The 13,694-nt window shown below is 37.0% G+C and overlaps 1 protein-coding gene across 2 annotated transcripts in view; it reads left to right on the top strand.

Moving 5' to 3' along the window:
- The window catches only part of LOC136240331 (P-selectin-like), a 40,076-nt gene extending 26,382 nt beyond the window's left edge, over positions 1-13,694 (top strand). For both annotated transcript variants that reach the window (XM_066031280.1, XM_066031281.1), the window contains exons 7-11: positions 1,632-1,820; positions 2,194-2,382; positions 2,444-2,629; positions 12,676-12,825; positions 13,247-13,694. In XM_066031280.1, the coding sequence (XP_065887352.1) occupies positions 1,632-1,820; positions 2,194-2,382; positions 2,444-2,629; positions 12,676-12,825; positions 13,247-13,509 (977 nt within the window). In that variant the 3' untranslated portion in view covers positions 13,510-13,694. The remainder of the gene's footprint in view (positions 1-1,631; positions 1,821-2,193; positions 2,383-2,443; positions 2,630-12,675; positions 12,826-13,246) is intronic.

Below are 13,694 nucleotides of genomic sequence, written 5' to 3'. Positions count from 1 at the left end.
GTAAGTCCATGAAGAATACTGCGATATGCCAAAAGGCACGTGTCCAGCTGAAGTGCCGTTGAACAGTGAAAAAAATCAAACCCATAGCTTAGCTGTTATTGAGTTGTGCTTGTCTAAAGGCATCAGTCAGTTACTCAGTCAGTCAGTCAGTCAGTCACTAGAAAATTCCATTTAATATATATATATATTTTAAAATTCTATAGCAACTTTTTGAAAGCATTTTAGGTGCCACGCCAAACCTTTGTGGTCCCTACTATACAGTACTATCGCACCATATGATACTATCGTACTGTGTGATACAACATTGTAGTAATACACTCTTTTTGTTCTATGAATATAATGTCACTATTCTGTGTTTATTGCTTAAAAGTACTTGTTCTTGAAAGCAGTACGATTTCTATGAATATAATGTCACTATTCTGTAGTTTTTGCCTGGACATTGTTAATCCCTACTTCAGCCTATACATACTAATGACTGAATTAGGGATTAAATGTCCACTAGTATATCTGCAAGTGTAGGCGACCTCCCTTGTTTCCGTACTTTTTATTTCTATAATTCCTTAAAATTCCTAATTTTTCCTTAAACTTGTTTGTTTATTTTTTTGTAACATTATTACATATGACTGGTTGAACCCATCCATACCACATCAAAAGAAGGATGGCTAATGTTTTCATCTGAATGGGTGCCCCAGGTATCAGTTACTGACTCAAAAGTGAAGTAGGCATTATGCTTTGCTATCAGCTATGTTCACCTTGTTATACAACACTATAAGTAATCAATCCAGTTACCACGAAAATAGGGCTGATTCATGAGCCCCAGATTGAACGGTGGCCATTATACTTTACTTCCACCTATTTCAGTCCATTACACAGCATTTTAATTGAAGAATAGTACGAGAAGCATATCTGCAATCAATCCAGTTGCTACAGAAAAAAACGGGAAACACAGCCACAGGGAAGCCACATCACACTATCGTGAATCAACACCTTGCTGGAATTGTCAGCGAAAGGAACTGGAACACAAAGGAGGACAAAGGCCAGTCGATGATGCATGTATTGTACATACTGCAGAGGGCAAAAATTACATTTCGGAACAAAGCATTGTCGAACAGTGAAGAAATCAAGCCTGTAGCTATATCCATTGTTGAGTTATGTTTGGCTGAAGGAATCAGTTAGTCAGAATAAAATTCTGTTATATAATTTTTAAAAGAGAAACTTTTCAAAAGGGTTTGGGGTTGGTGTGAAGACATTTTGGGCTTGGCTGTGCCTAGCAAATACTGCCAAGTTGGAAATTGAGGCTTGTTTTAGGATGATATTTTTGGCTGGAAAAGCCCAGTTTTGCATGATCCCTAATATACAGTACTATACCCTGTATGATAAATACGTTTAGCAGAGCCATATACAATTTATTGTATACTACGCACCATTGATGATAGGATGAAACTAACACACTGTCACTTTTTGACATGGAATTCTAATGCATATAAAACTACTGTAAACACTACTGCAATAATTCTCAAAGTGATCCAAAAGGTTTGCATATAATCATGTAAAATATTTATGGAAACCATACAAAGTTTTATAAGGCACTTAATGTATAATAATGATTATGTTACTTGTACCCTTTTTAGTTAATTGTTCATCACTTACTGATCCTAATAATGGAATGATCACTTGTTCACTGGGAAATAATAGAGTTCCTTCCTATGAAGACACTTGTAGTTTCACATGTAACACTGGTTATGAGCTTACCGGTAGTGTCACTAGGACCTGTCAGAGTGATGGAAGTTGGAGTGGCAATGAGACCATGTGTAGTAGAGGTAACTTTCATTTTGTTTATGCTCACATAATTATGTCAAATGTATTATGTGCAATTGCTAAGTTACAATACATATCACTGCTGCAGTGATGTAGACTGTGCATGTAAACTGACTACACAGTTTCTAAACTGATATTAAAATTACCAGCAGCACTGTTTATGAAACATGTAAGTGTTGCTGCAAATTAAGCTTCATCTCTGTCCTTAATTACATAGGTATATAATGTTTGAATGTGGTATTAGTAATTGTATAGCAGAATACTTACACTCATCTGCTTTATAGTTTTAGTGTACAAAGAATATGGCTCAATCTACAGAAGTGTGGATTAGTTCAGTATAGCATTAATCATGTGATAATATTAATCACTCTGTAGTGTCTTGCCCATCACTAACTAATCCTAATAATGGGACAATCACTTGTTCACTGGGAGATGATGGAATTCCTTCCTATGAAGACACTTGTCGTTTCACATGTAACACTGGTTATGAGCTAACTGGTAGTAACCCTAGGAATTGTCAGAGTGATGGGAGCTGGAGTGGTGCTAAGACTAACTGTAGAAGAGGTGAGCTTTGTGTAGGTGGCTATAAAATCGTGTTAATAATGCATATATTATAAATTTATAGTCTCATGTCCAACACTTACTGATCCTATTAATGGAACAGTTAATTGTTCACTGGGAGATGATGGAGTTCCTTCCTATGAAGACATTTGTAATTTCACATGTATCAATGGTTATGTGCTAACTGGTAGTGATAACAGGATCTGCCTCAGCAATGGAAGCTGGAGTGATATTGAGACCACATGTACAGGTAAAATGTTACACAGATAATTTGACTGTCCTTATGTAATAATGCTAGTTATGTCAGAAGAACATGATAATGATTTTATAGTGTAGGGTATCATGGTGGCAATTACTGCTGTCAATGTGAGGCCAATGCAAACAGTTTTTAAAGGCTTTTGGGTTTTAATGACAACAGCTTGAGTTTAACTTCAGCCAATGAGCACTGGGACCTTTATACAAACCTGTTCTTTTTCCTTTGATGAATGGTTTAATAGGACTTAATTTTTATTAATGCTCTAATTAAGGAATTAATTAGAAGCTGTAACAACATTTCTTGAAAGCACTTTAAATGTATATTCAATTTAAAATTCTATTATGCACAAAGCACATTCAATTTAGGTTTAGGCTGCCGGCCAAGTGAGATCAGAATTATCATAATGATGCAGAATTTTTAAAGCGTATACTTACAAATGTTTATAAATAAGATATTAACTGTTATTATTATCTAAACCAAAACAGCCAAGCTGTATAACTTGGATTTCACATCTTTTTTCACCTTGGGGGCCGCACTCTTTTTTTACAGCTTGGCTGTTTTGGTTTAGATATCACTTCTTTTTGTACTGCAAGTCACAAATCTGGCCATATGGCTTTGATGCTGCTTCCTTTTAACTTGTAAGGAATTGTGGAAGAAAGGAAGTAATTGTGTGTATAGCTTTTGTCTGATGAAATATTTGTATATTTAACATTGAATGATGATTATCACATACTGTAGTTAATAAGGTGACTTCTTACATAACTGAACTGTAGTTGAAACTCTCATTGTTTGTAGATGAACTCTTTTCAGGGTGATTTATTTCTAGCTGAACTCTCTACAGGATTCTATCTGAACTCTCTACAGGGTGATTTGTTTGCAGTTGAACTCTCTACATGGTGATTTCTTTGTAGCTGAACTCTCTGCAAGGTGACTTGTTCAAGCTGAACTCTCTACAGGGTGGCTGAATTCTCTACAGAGTAATTTGTTTGCAACTGAACTCTCTACAAGATGATTTGTTTCTAGCTGATCTTTCTATAGTGTAACTTGATTGTAGCTGAACACTCTACAGGATGGTTTCTTTATAGCTGATCTCTCTACAGGGTGACTTGTTTCTAGCTGATCTCTCTACACGGTGACTTGTTTCTAGCTGATCTCTCTACATGGTGACTTGTTTCTAGCTGAACTCTCTATAGGGTTATCTGTTTGTAATTGAACTCTCTACAGGATGGTTTCTTTGTAGCTGCTCTCTCTACAGGTTGACTTGTTTCTAGCTGATCTCTCTACACGGTGACTTGTTTCTAGCTGAACTTTCTATATGCTTTTCTGTTTGCAATTGAGCTCTCTACAGGATGGTTTCTTTGTAGCTGCTTTCTCTACAGGGTGACTTGTTTCTAGCTGATCTCTCTACAGGGTGATTTGTTTCTAGCTGATCTATGGATGACTTGTTTCTAGCTGATCTCTCTACACGGTGACTTGTTTCTAGCTGAACTCTCTATAGGCTTTTCTGTTTGCAATTGAACTCTATACAGCATGGTTTCTTGGTAGCTGCTCTCTCTACTGGGTGACTTGTTTCTAGCTGATCTCTCTACAGGGTGACTTGTTTCTAGTTGATCTCTGGATGACTTGTTTCTAGCTGATCTCTCTACACGGTGACTTGTTTCTAGCTGAACTCTCTATAGGGTTATCTGTTTGTAATTGAACTCTCTACAGGATAGTTTCTTTGTAGCTGCTCTCTCTACAGGGTGACTTGTTTCTAGCTGATCTCTCTACAGGGTGAACTTGTTTCTGGCTGCACTCTCTACAGATGATTTGTTTGCAGCTGAACTCTCTACATGGTGGTTTCTTTGTAGCTAAACTCTCTGCAAGGTTACTTGTTCAAGCTGAACTCTCTACAGGGTAGCTGAATTCTCTACAGGGTGATTTGTTTGCAACTGAACTCTCTACAAGATGATTTATTTCAAGCTGATCTTTCTATAGTGAAACTTGATTGTAGCTGAACTCTCTACAGGATGGTTTCTTTATAGCTGATCTCTCTACAGGGTACGGGGTGACTTGTTTCTAGCTGATCTCTCTTCACGGTGACTTGTTTCTAGCTGAACTCTCTATAGGCTTTTCTGTTTGCAATTGAACTCTATACAGCATGGTTTCTTGGTAGCTGCTCTCTCTACTGGGTGACTTGTTTCTAGCTGATCTCTCTACAGGGTGACTTGTTTCTAGTTGATCTCTGGATGACTTGTTTCTAGCTGATCTCTCTACACGGTGACTTGTTTCTAGCTGAACTCTCTATAGGGTTATCTGTTTGTAATTGAACTCTCTACAGGATAGTTTCTTTGTAGCTGCTCTCTCTACAGGGTGACTTGTTTCTAGCTGATCTCTCTACAGGGTGAACTTGTTTCTGGCTGCACTCTCTACAGATGATTTGTTTGCAGCTGAACTCTCTACATGGTGGTTTCTTTGTAGCTAAACTCTCTGCAAGGTTACTTGTTCAAGCTGAACTCTCTACAGGGTAGCTGAATTCTCTACAGGGTGATTTGTTTGCAACTGAACTCTCTACAAGATGATTTATTTCAAGCTGATCTTTCTATAGTGAAACTTGATTGTAGCTGAACTCTCTACAGGATGGTTTCTTTATAGCTGATCTCTCTACAGGGTGACTTGTTTCTAGCTGATCTCTCTACACGGTGACTTGTTTCTAGCTGATCTCTCTACATGGTGACTTGTTTCTAGCTGAACTCTCTATAGGGTTATCTGTTTGTAATTGAACTCTCTACAGGATGGTTTCTTTGTAGCTGCTCTCTCTACAGGTTGACTTGTTTCTAGCTGATCTCTCTACACGGTGACTTGTTTCTAGCTGAACTTTCTATATGCTTTTCTGTTTGCAATTGAGCTCTCTACAGGATGGTTTCTTTGTAGCTGCTTTCTCTACAGGGTGACTTGTTTCTAGCTGATCTCTCTACAGGGTGATTTGTTTCTAGCTGATCTATGGATGACTTGTTTCTAGCTGATCTCTCTACACGGTGACTTGTTTCTAACTGAACTCTCTATAGGGTTATCTGTTTGTAATTGAACTCTCTACAGGATAGTTTCTTTGTAGCTGCTCTCTCTACGGGGTGACTTGTTTCTAGCTGATCTCTCTTCACGGTGACTTGTTTCTAGCTGATCTCTCTATAGGGTTATCTGTTTGTAATTGAACTCTCTACAGGATGGTTTCTTTGTAGCTGCTCTCTCTACATGGTGACTTGTTTCTAGCTGATCTCTCTACAGGGTGAACTTGTTTCTGGCTGCACTCTCTACAGATGATTTGTTTGCAGCTGAACTCTCTACATGGTGGTTTCTTTGTAGCTAAACTCTCTACAAGGTGATTTCTTCTAGCTGATCTCTCTACAGGTTGATCTGTTCGTAGCTGAACTTTCTACAGGGCAATTTGTTTGCAGCTGAACTCTGTATAGTATGGTTACTTTGTAGCTGAGCTCTGTACAAGGTAACTTCTTCTAGCTGATCTCTCTATAGGGTGACTTGTTTGTAGCTGAAATATCTGCAGGGTGATTTGTTTGTAGTTGAATGCTCTACAAAGTGATCCTTCTAGCTGATCTCTCTACAGGATGACTTTTTCTAGCTGCACTCTCTACAGGGTGATATGTTTGCAGCTGAACTCTCTACATGGTGGTTCTAAACTCTCTATAAGGTGATGTCTTGTAGCTGATCTCTCTACTGGATGACTAATTGTTTCTAGCTGATCTCTCTATAGCGTTATAACTTTCTCTATAGAGTTATAACATGTTTGTATAGCTGAACTCTTTATAGGGTGGTTTTTTGATTGGTTGTTGAACTCTCCAGCTACACAGTGACTTGTTTGTACTACAGAGTGATTTGTTTGTAGCTGGACTCTCTACAGAGTGACTTACTTGTAGCTGAACATTGCATAAAGTAACTTGTTTGTAGCTGAACAGATCTAGATGAACTCTCTACTGGGTAGCTTTTTTGTAGCTGAACCCTTTACGCAGTGACTTGTTTGTAGTTGATTCTCTACAGAGTGACTTGTTGTCTCTACAAGGTGACTTGTTTATAGCTGAATTCTCTTCAGTGTGACTTGTAATGTTCTGAATTTCTACAGCAACATATTTGTAGCTGAACTCTCTACAGGTTGACTTGCTTGTAGCTGAATTGTCTATAAGATTAACTGTTTGTAGCTGAACTTCCTACAGAATAACTTGCAATGTAATATAATTGTATAATGGAGTAAGTTATAAACGTAGCTGAATTCTCTATTAGGGTGACTGTTCTATTAGAGTATCTCGATCTCGATTATGCTACATGTAGTTTGCTTTGGAATCAGAACTCAGTGATTTGTAATCTGATTCTTCTGTACTACTGCAAGGACTTTTTATGATAAGTATTCCAGCTACACACCGGTTTTCAGCTCACTGCTCTAAGCGGTTTGCCCGGTAGGCATGAAAACTAATAGTTTTTTTTATTCATAAAAATAATCGATCGTGTAATTGTGACACAGGTTGGGTTTTGTGTCATACCTCTATGGCGGATTCCTTTCAAACCACAAAAAGGCACTCCTACGATAGTTACTCCATCTACATAGCAATTTTCAACTCTTTCCTTCAAGCGGTTTACCCTGTGGGCGTGACAGACCTTCGACCTTATTTTAGGCAAATAATCGGTAATAACTCCGTGAATGTTCATCGGATTTCTACCAACCATGGTACTGACCAGGGGCGGATCCAGGGGGGGGGCTTTGGGGGCTGAAGCCCCCCCCTTCATATTTAGGCTTTACTTGATCAATATGCTGAGTATTATAATGAAATTTTGTCTTAGCATAATTATATGATCACTAATAATACAAATACTCATAAAACCACCTTATAAACATCTTTCCAAGGTATTATCAGTGGATTTATGCTAAAGTTTATGTAACAAGGACTCGGATCAGCATTGGAGGTGTACAAGATCGAGATACTCTAATAGAGCAGTCAGCTAACTACTCTAATAGAACATTCACTGGAAACATGTAGTTGGTTCTGTTATGGAATCTGTCTGCACCTATACATATATACAATGAAGTGCATTGGTTTGTTTAAAGGGCTTCATTCATCCACTTGTGTAGTTAATATATATGGCAATACCTCTCAGATTCAATCTTGTATTGTTCAAATTTCAAAATTTTCCACGTTCAACATTATATTATTCTAACATGCACGTATTCGGTGTTGTGCAATTGTGAGAGGGGTGCATCGTGTACTTAGTTGTCTGTACCTACCCAAACATTTTGATTAGCAAAATGCTTTAGAAAGCCATACCTATAATCTAAAGGCAGTATATGAAATATCTACAGGCAGAAAATATTTAGCATCTATTTTTCAAAAATTTCCTGGGGGGCATGCCCCCAGACCCCCCTAGTTCCAGCATGCTTCGCATGCTGGGAAGTGTGCTTTGCACACCTCTACCCAACAGATTAGTACCTTGAGTTAGCCCCCCCCTTTTATAAATCCTAGATCCGCCCCTGCTGACATTCGCCTTTATGAGCCCTTTATGTGTACCAAATTTCAGCCCGTTTGGAGCACAAATTCGTGTTTTATGGCAGATTTTGCAAAGTGTGTGAAAAGAAGAATAGAAGAAGAAAAAAACGAAGAAAAAAAACCCAAACTTGGGCCGTTCGTATCTCAAAAATGGCTGGAGCGATTTTTTTCAAATTTGGAATGTGGGCTCCCCTACCTAGCTGGCACTTCTGCAGAAACTTTGGTTTCAATCAGATAAGGAATCATGGAGCTACAAAGGTGTGAAAATCGCGTTTACTTTCTTCCTGTAAATATACTCACGGTGTGGCGTGCCGGCTTCTTGGGCCGCACGACACACTACCGTGTGTCTTGATTATGGTATTATTATTTTGTTGTACATACTGTGCAGAAATCATGTCTGATTATAATGCACAGATGTAAGTAATTTAGTAACTATCTAAATGCTCTTTGATATCTGCTTGACATTATTTCATCAACACACTTACTTAAAATGTTACAGTAGTGATGCATTCTCTGTGCAAGAAATAGATTGTGTTCTCCATAAAGAAAAGGGAATATTAACTTGAAAAGTGATATACAATTTCTAAAACCACTTATAGAAGCCATATACTATATTCATGTGATAATTTTTATAGTTGAACAGCTGTTGCTTTTTAAAGTTGACCAAAATAGGAAATATAGCACGTTTCACAGAACAATCTCTGTCTTTCATTTAAATAGAATTGTTTACACAGTTTTAAACCATTGAACATCTGGACAAACAGAAATATCTCAAAATAAAAGATTTTTATTGTCAGTGTGGTAACATGTAAAGTAACCACAGAGTTGTAGCTGAGTCATGAAAAGTATAATCATCAGAAGTGATGTACAGTGACTATGTAATACTAGTTATGATTCTTTACACATTTGGCAAATCTGAAAATGTATCACAAATACACCAGGCTCAAGTGATATTGTAGATTTGGTTACATTGGTAAAATGATGCATGCAACACTGCATGACACAACTTGTGATTCCTGGTAACCATAGCCTGTGTTGTAAATGTAAGTAAATAATATCTATATTGTTAACAAGCACAAGGATATCATGCCATGAAATTTTGAAGTGTTAGTTCTAACATTGTGAATTACATACTTGGAGCTGAAGAACTCATCTCTACCATCATCAGTTTAGGTACTTTCAAGTTAGTATAGTAACGAGTTTCACTCCCAAAGAAGTTTATTATTATTATTATTATTATCAAGTCTACCAGTTGGGCACTGGAGGGTTTGCACAGAAGGCAGAGTTCTGAGATTGGAGCCCTTGAAACAGTAATGGTGGAACAAGGCAAAGAGTGGGTGGAAAGGGGAGGGTGGCAAAACAAAGTTGCACAGTTTGTAGAGCCTGAAGTTTGTAGCAGACATACATAGATCCAGGCATCATTCTTGTGAGTCTGTATAGGGGAATGCCCAGACTTTAAGATGTATTTAATTTCACATTACATATATATGTGCATCCTGTTCAGTCTACTGTATTTTCTTTTAACTCTAATTTACTAGTTAATTGGCTAGCTTTTGAATTTATGTGTCTTTTGTTTGCACATATCAAAAACTTTTTTTTTTTTTTGCAAATTAAAAATTATGGAAAATAACACCATCTTTCAAACAATACACCACACTTCAGTTTATGGAGATTGGAGTTAAAATCCTTAATAAAATGCGCACCTGGTGATATACAACATTATTTTTTGATTCTAGTGGGCGCACTTTAATTTAGCCTCATTTTTGTATAATAATTATAACACAAATAGCTACATAATTATGTTTTCAAGTGCTGCATTTAAAAATCACCCTAGTGACATCTTGCATGATGAAAATCACTTTAGCGGAATAATATTAATCCATCTAGCATCAAATACAACATTAAAAACAAGAGAACACTTACAGGCCTCCGGATATAGAATTTTTCAAAAAAATATTACTCCTACCTGCAGCTGCCTGCCTTCCTGACCACAGTTGCAAGGCTGGAAGCCAAGTGAAGCAGTGCACAGTCTCAGTTCTTCATGCAACAAAACCAAATCAAAGTGTTAATATTCTGTATCAACACTTTGAATTCCTTGAGCAGCATAATGGATGCCACAAAATTATTTAAACTGCTTATGCTACTATGAAAGGTAGTGGATACCTGCATGGTGGGTACCTCTAATTTCATGATAGGTTTGAGATGATCTTGGTTGACTAATAATAATCAAGCATGAAGACCACACCTCTTAACAATTTTATTTACTCAAATATGATGACCTCACCCACTTCATTGATATTGGAGTATTTATAATGCTAGCAATTGACGAAAACAAGGAATAGTGACCATGCCCCTTGGTAGGTGAGAAGCTGACTTGAGAGATGCTCTAATACAGCAGTCACCCTAATAGAACAGTCACACTACTATAGCTGACATACAATGCACACATCATGGATTTACCTTTGTCTTCCTTTTCTTTTGCTGACAGCCCAAGGTGTTGATTCATGCTAACACATAGTGGTACATTTGTAAATGGGAATCGTCCGTAGTTTATGTGGTTACTGGATTGATTGCAGGGCTGCTTCTCCTACTGTTCTTCATGTGTACAACAGGCCAAATATGAGGAAAGATAACTCTATCCATGCCCACTAATCTAGTAGATAACTTTGAGTACTTATACGGTTTGAATTTTAACATCATGAATACATAGCAGGAGTAGTGAAAAGAAGGCTATAGTCCCTGTCATAGTGTATATAAAGCTCCCTTATTAAGAATACTCCAATAGTGGTTATTGAACTGCATTATATATTTTTGACATCTTATAGCCACAATTAACTGGATGCATGCTTACAACAGGCGCAACTGATTATTATGATCAAGATGTATACCCTAATGGAGCCATCACCCTAATACAACAATCAAAAATGCTGTATAGCACAAATATTTGATGAGATAAAATTTGGTGAATTCAATGATCATGTATAGTATTTTGACAGGTAAAATTATGATGAAAAAATCTAATGGTCACATGATCCACCCAATTAGTTGACTTTGGTCTGATGATTAATCATCTTGAAAATGATGGGTCAATTATATGATCAATCAAATTTATTCATAGCCCTTCCGACAACATTTCAATGAGATTTGTACAGGTTAATTTCACTACAGTATTGCATGTTGGCTTGCATTGTATTCTAGTTTTGAGTCTGTGTGGAAGCATATGTCATATAGATTGGAAACATCTGTATTATTTACTTAGTGATGTCATGGGCCATCCTCATTTCACTGGGCATAAAATTTATGGCCTTGACAGGTGGAAGAGATTTCGCTGTTCCTGTAACTAGCAAATCAGTGTTTGCTGTTTACAGCTGGATTAGTTACCTCCTACACTAATTGGAGGCTGGAGTGGGTAGGGACGCTGAAGAGTAGTAAACAACAGCATTTACAAGAAAACTCAGGTTCAAAGGCGAAATATGTGACCGAATTTGACAAAACAAGGCTTCCACACACATCCACTTTTTTGACTTTGAAGTACCATAATGCAATGTAGGAGTATGCCATTAGTCTCAAATTTTGACATGATATTGTACTGTACATGTGCTATGAAAGGACTTTGTGAAAATATTAGGCTAATAGCTTGCTGCGTAGTCAAGTTACAGCTGGTTAAAGTCAGAAAATTGGATGTGTGTGGAAGCATTGTTTTGTCAAATTCGGTCACATATGGAATATCAAAATGGTTGTGCAAATTTCCTGAAAAAACAGAAAGTGCAGTGTTGTTTCTTTGCTGCTGTTTACACCACTAGTAGCAGGTAGAGTGTAGTAGGCTAGCTAGATATTCACTGATTCGCTGTATATTTCCACTGTTTTGACAAAACTTCAAAAAACAGGAACTACTTTGTGTAATTGTATAGCTCCAGCTGTAGCATAAAATCTATTTCAGTGTATCACACTTTTCTTTGGTTATGTAAATGTGGTGACGAGAAATTGGCTAATAGTACTGCTGCTGAAATATTAGCTGGTGCATACCTGCCATTATCACTTGTTGCAAACAATATTTCTCTCAATGTTCACAGACACGCTGTGTTCTTGTTCAGTACACAACACAGCAAAATAAACAGTGTAAAGGAATATGCATGCCTTCAAACTGGCAGCCAGAGAAAGCCACACAGCCACTCAGTACATTTCCTAATGTATTGGTGCACCGCAACTAGGATAGGAAATTAATTAATGGGTGTTAACCCATTAGGAACGCATACATTATCTATGGTAGAAGGCACACAGTCAGACAAGTTGTTAACCTTAATTACAGTTCTCCTTGAGAAGTAATTACAGTGTGTCCCAATAATTATTTATTACTGCATGTTGAGCATGCAGCACATTAATCTTATACTGCAATTAAATGTAGGCAAGATTCCTACGTAGTGGTTGAATGAAACCTGGGTTATTGCATACATTCAATATACAGCATGCAGCTATTTTTATATGCCATAATTTATTGTAAACTTTACCCAGCTCTAGTTGATGATTCATCAGCACTTGGTGCTGCTGTTGGAGGAACAGTAGGAGGAATTGTATTTCTCCTAATAGCTATTGCAGTGTTGTTGCTGATAATAGTATGGATGAAAGGAAATTTACAATTACACAATAAGAAATCAAGTGAAGGTACAGTAGTTGTATGATGATTATTTCTGCATGTATGAAGTAGCTTTAGAGAAATGAGATAAAGGAAAAAAAGTATGTAGATTAAAGCAATTTTAGTTGATAATTTTTGAAAAAGAACCATGACATCTTTGAAGCTGGGGATAATTTTAATTCAAAAGAAAATTGAAGCTGCATGGATTAATTGTAAGGCAGTAGCATACTGAAAAGTACGTACATATTGGATTTGAGGCATTTTTCATAGACTGTAAAAGAGATTTATAATAAATTTTGTATATGCACACATGCACAACTTTGACTTGATATTAATTCCATGGTGATGTAATACAGTAAACACTTATGTGTGGGTATTAAGTTGTTTGCAGATTTACAATTTTATTATACTTACAGTATATGGGTAGCTATGTGTAATTTTTCTTATTAGGTGACAACACAACTGCACCAGGTGCCACTGTTCCTGTTGATCCTCATGATGTGTCAAAGCCACAGAAAGAAAATGATGAAGATCTCTTTGGATGGTTTGGTAAACCTCCACCACGTCGTGATACAAAGAATCAGGTCAAAATGAATTCTAACCCGTCTTATGGGAAGGTTACAACAGAGGAGACAAACACAACTGATTCTCAAGTTACTACTGGTTCAAATGTTGCTATTACTCCTAACCCAGCCTATGGTGGTGTTGCATAAAATCTTTACGAAGAGGTGGAAGGAATGTACACATTTTTGAAAATTTAAAGTTTTATACACAAAGCATGCATACAATATCAGTTAGCTAAGTACTGCTTTTGAAGTGTGAATAATTACAATGCATTAATATTGTGGTGTCATAATTACGTATGAACTTTTAAATTTTGAACGCCAAGATTTCAAAA

This window comes from Dysidea avara, chromosome 12 (assembly GCF_963678975.1).
Source record: "Dysidea avara chromosome 12, odDysAvar1.4, whole genome shotgun sequence".
Classification (NCBI taxonomy): domain Eukaryota; kingdom Metazoa; phylum Porifera; class Demospongiae; order Dictyoceratida; family Dysideidae; genus Dysidea; species Dysidea avara.
The sequence above is the reverse complement of the archived record's forward strand: the minus strand, read 5'-3'. Positions and strand labels throughout refer to the sequence as shown.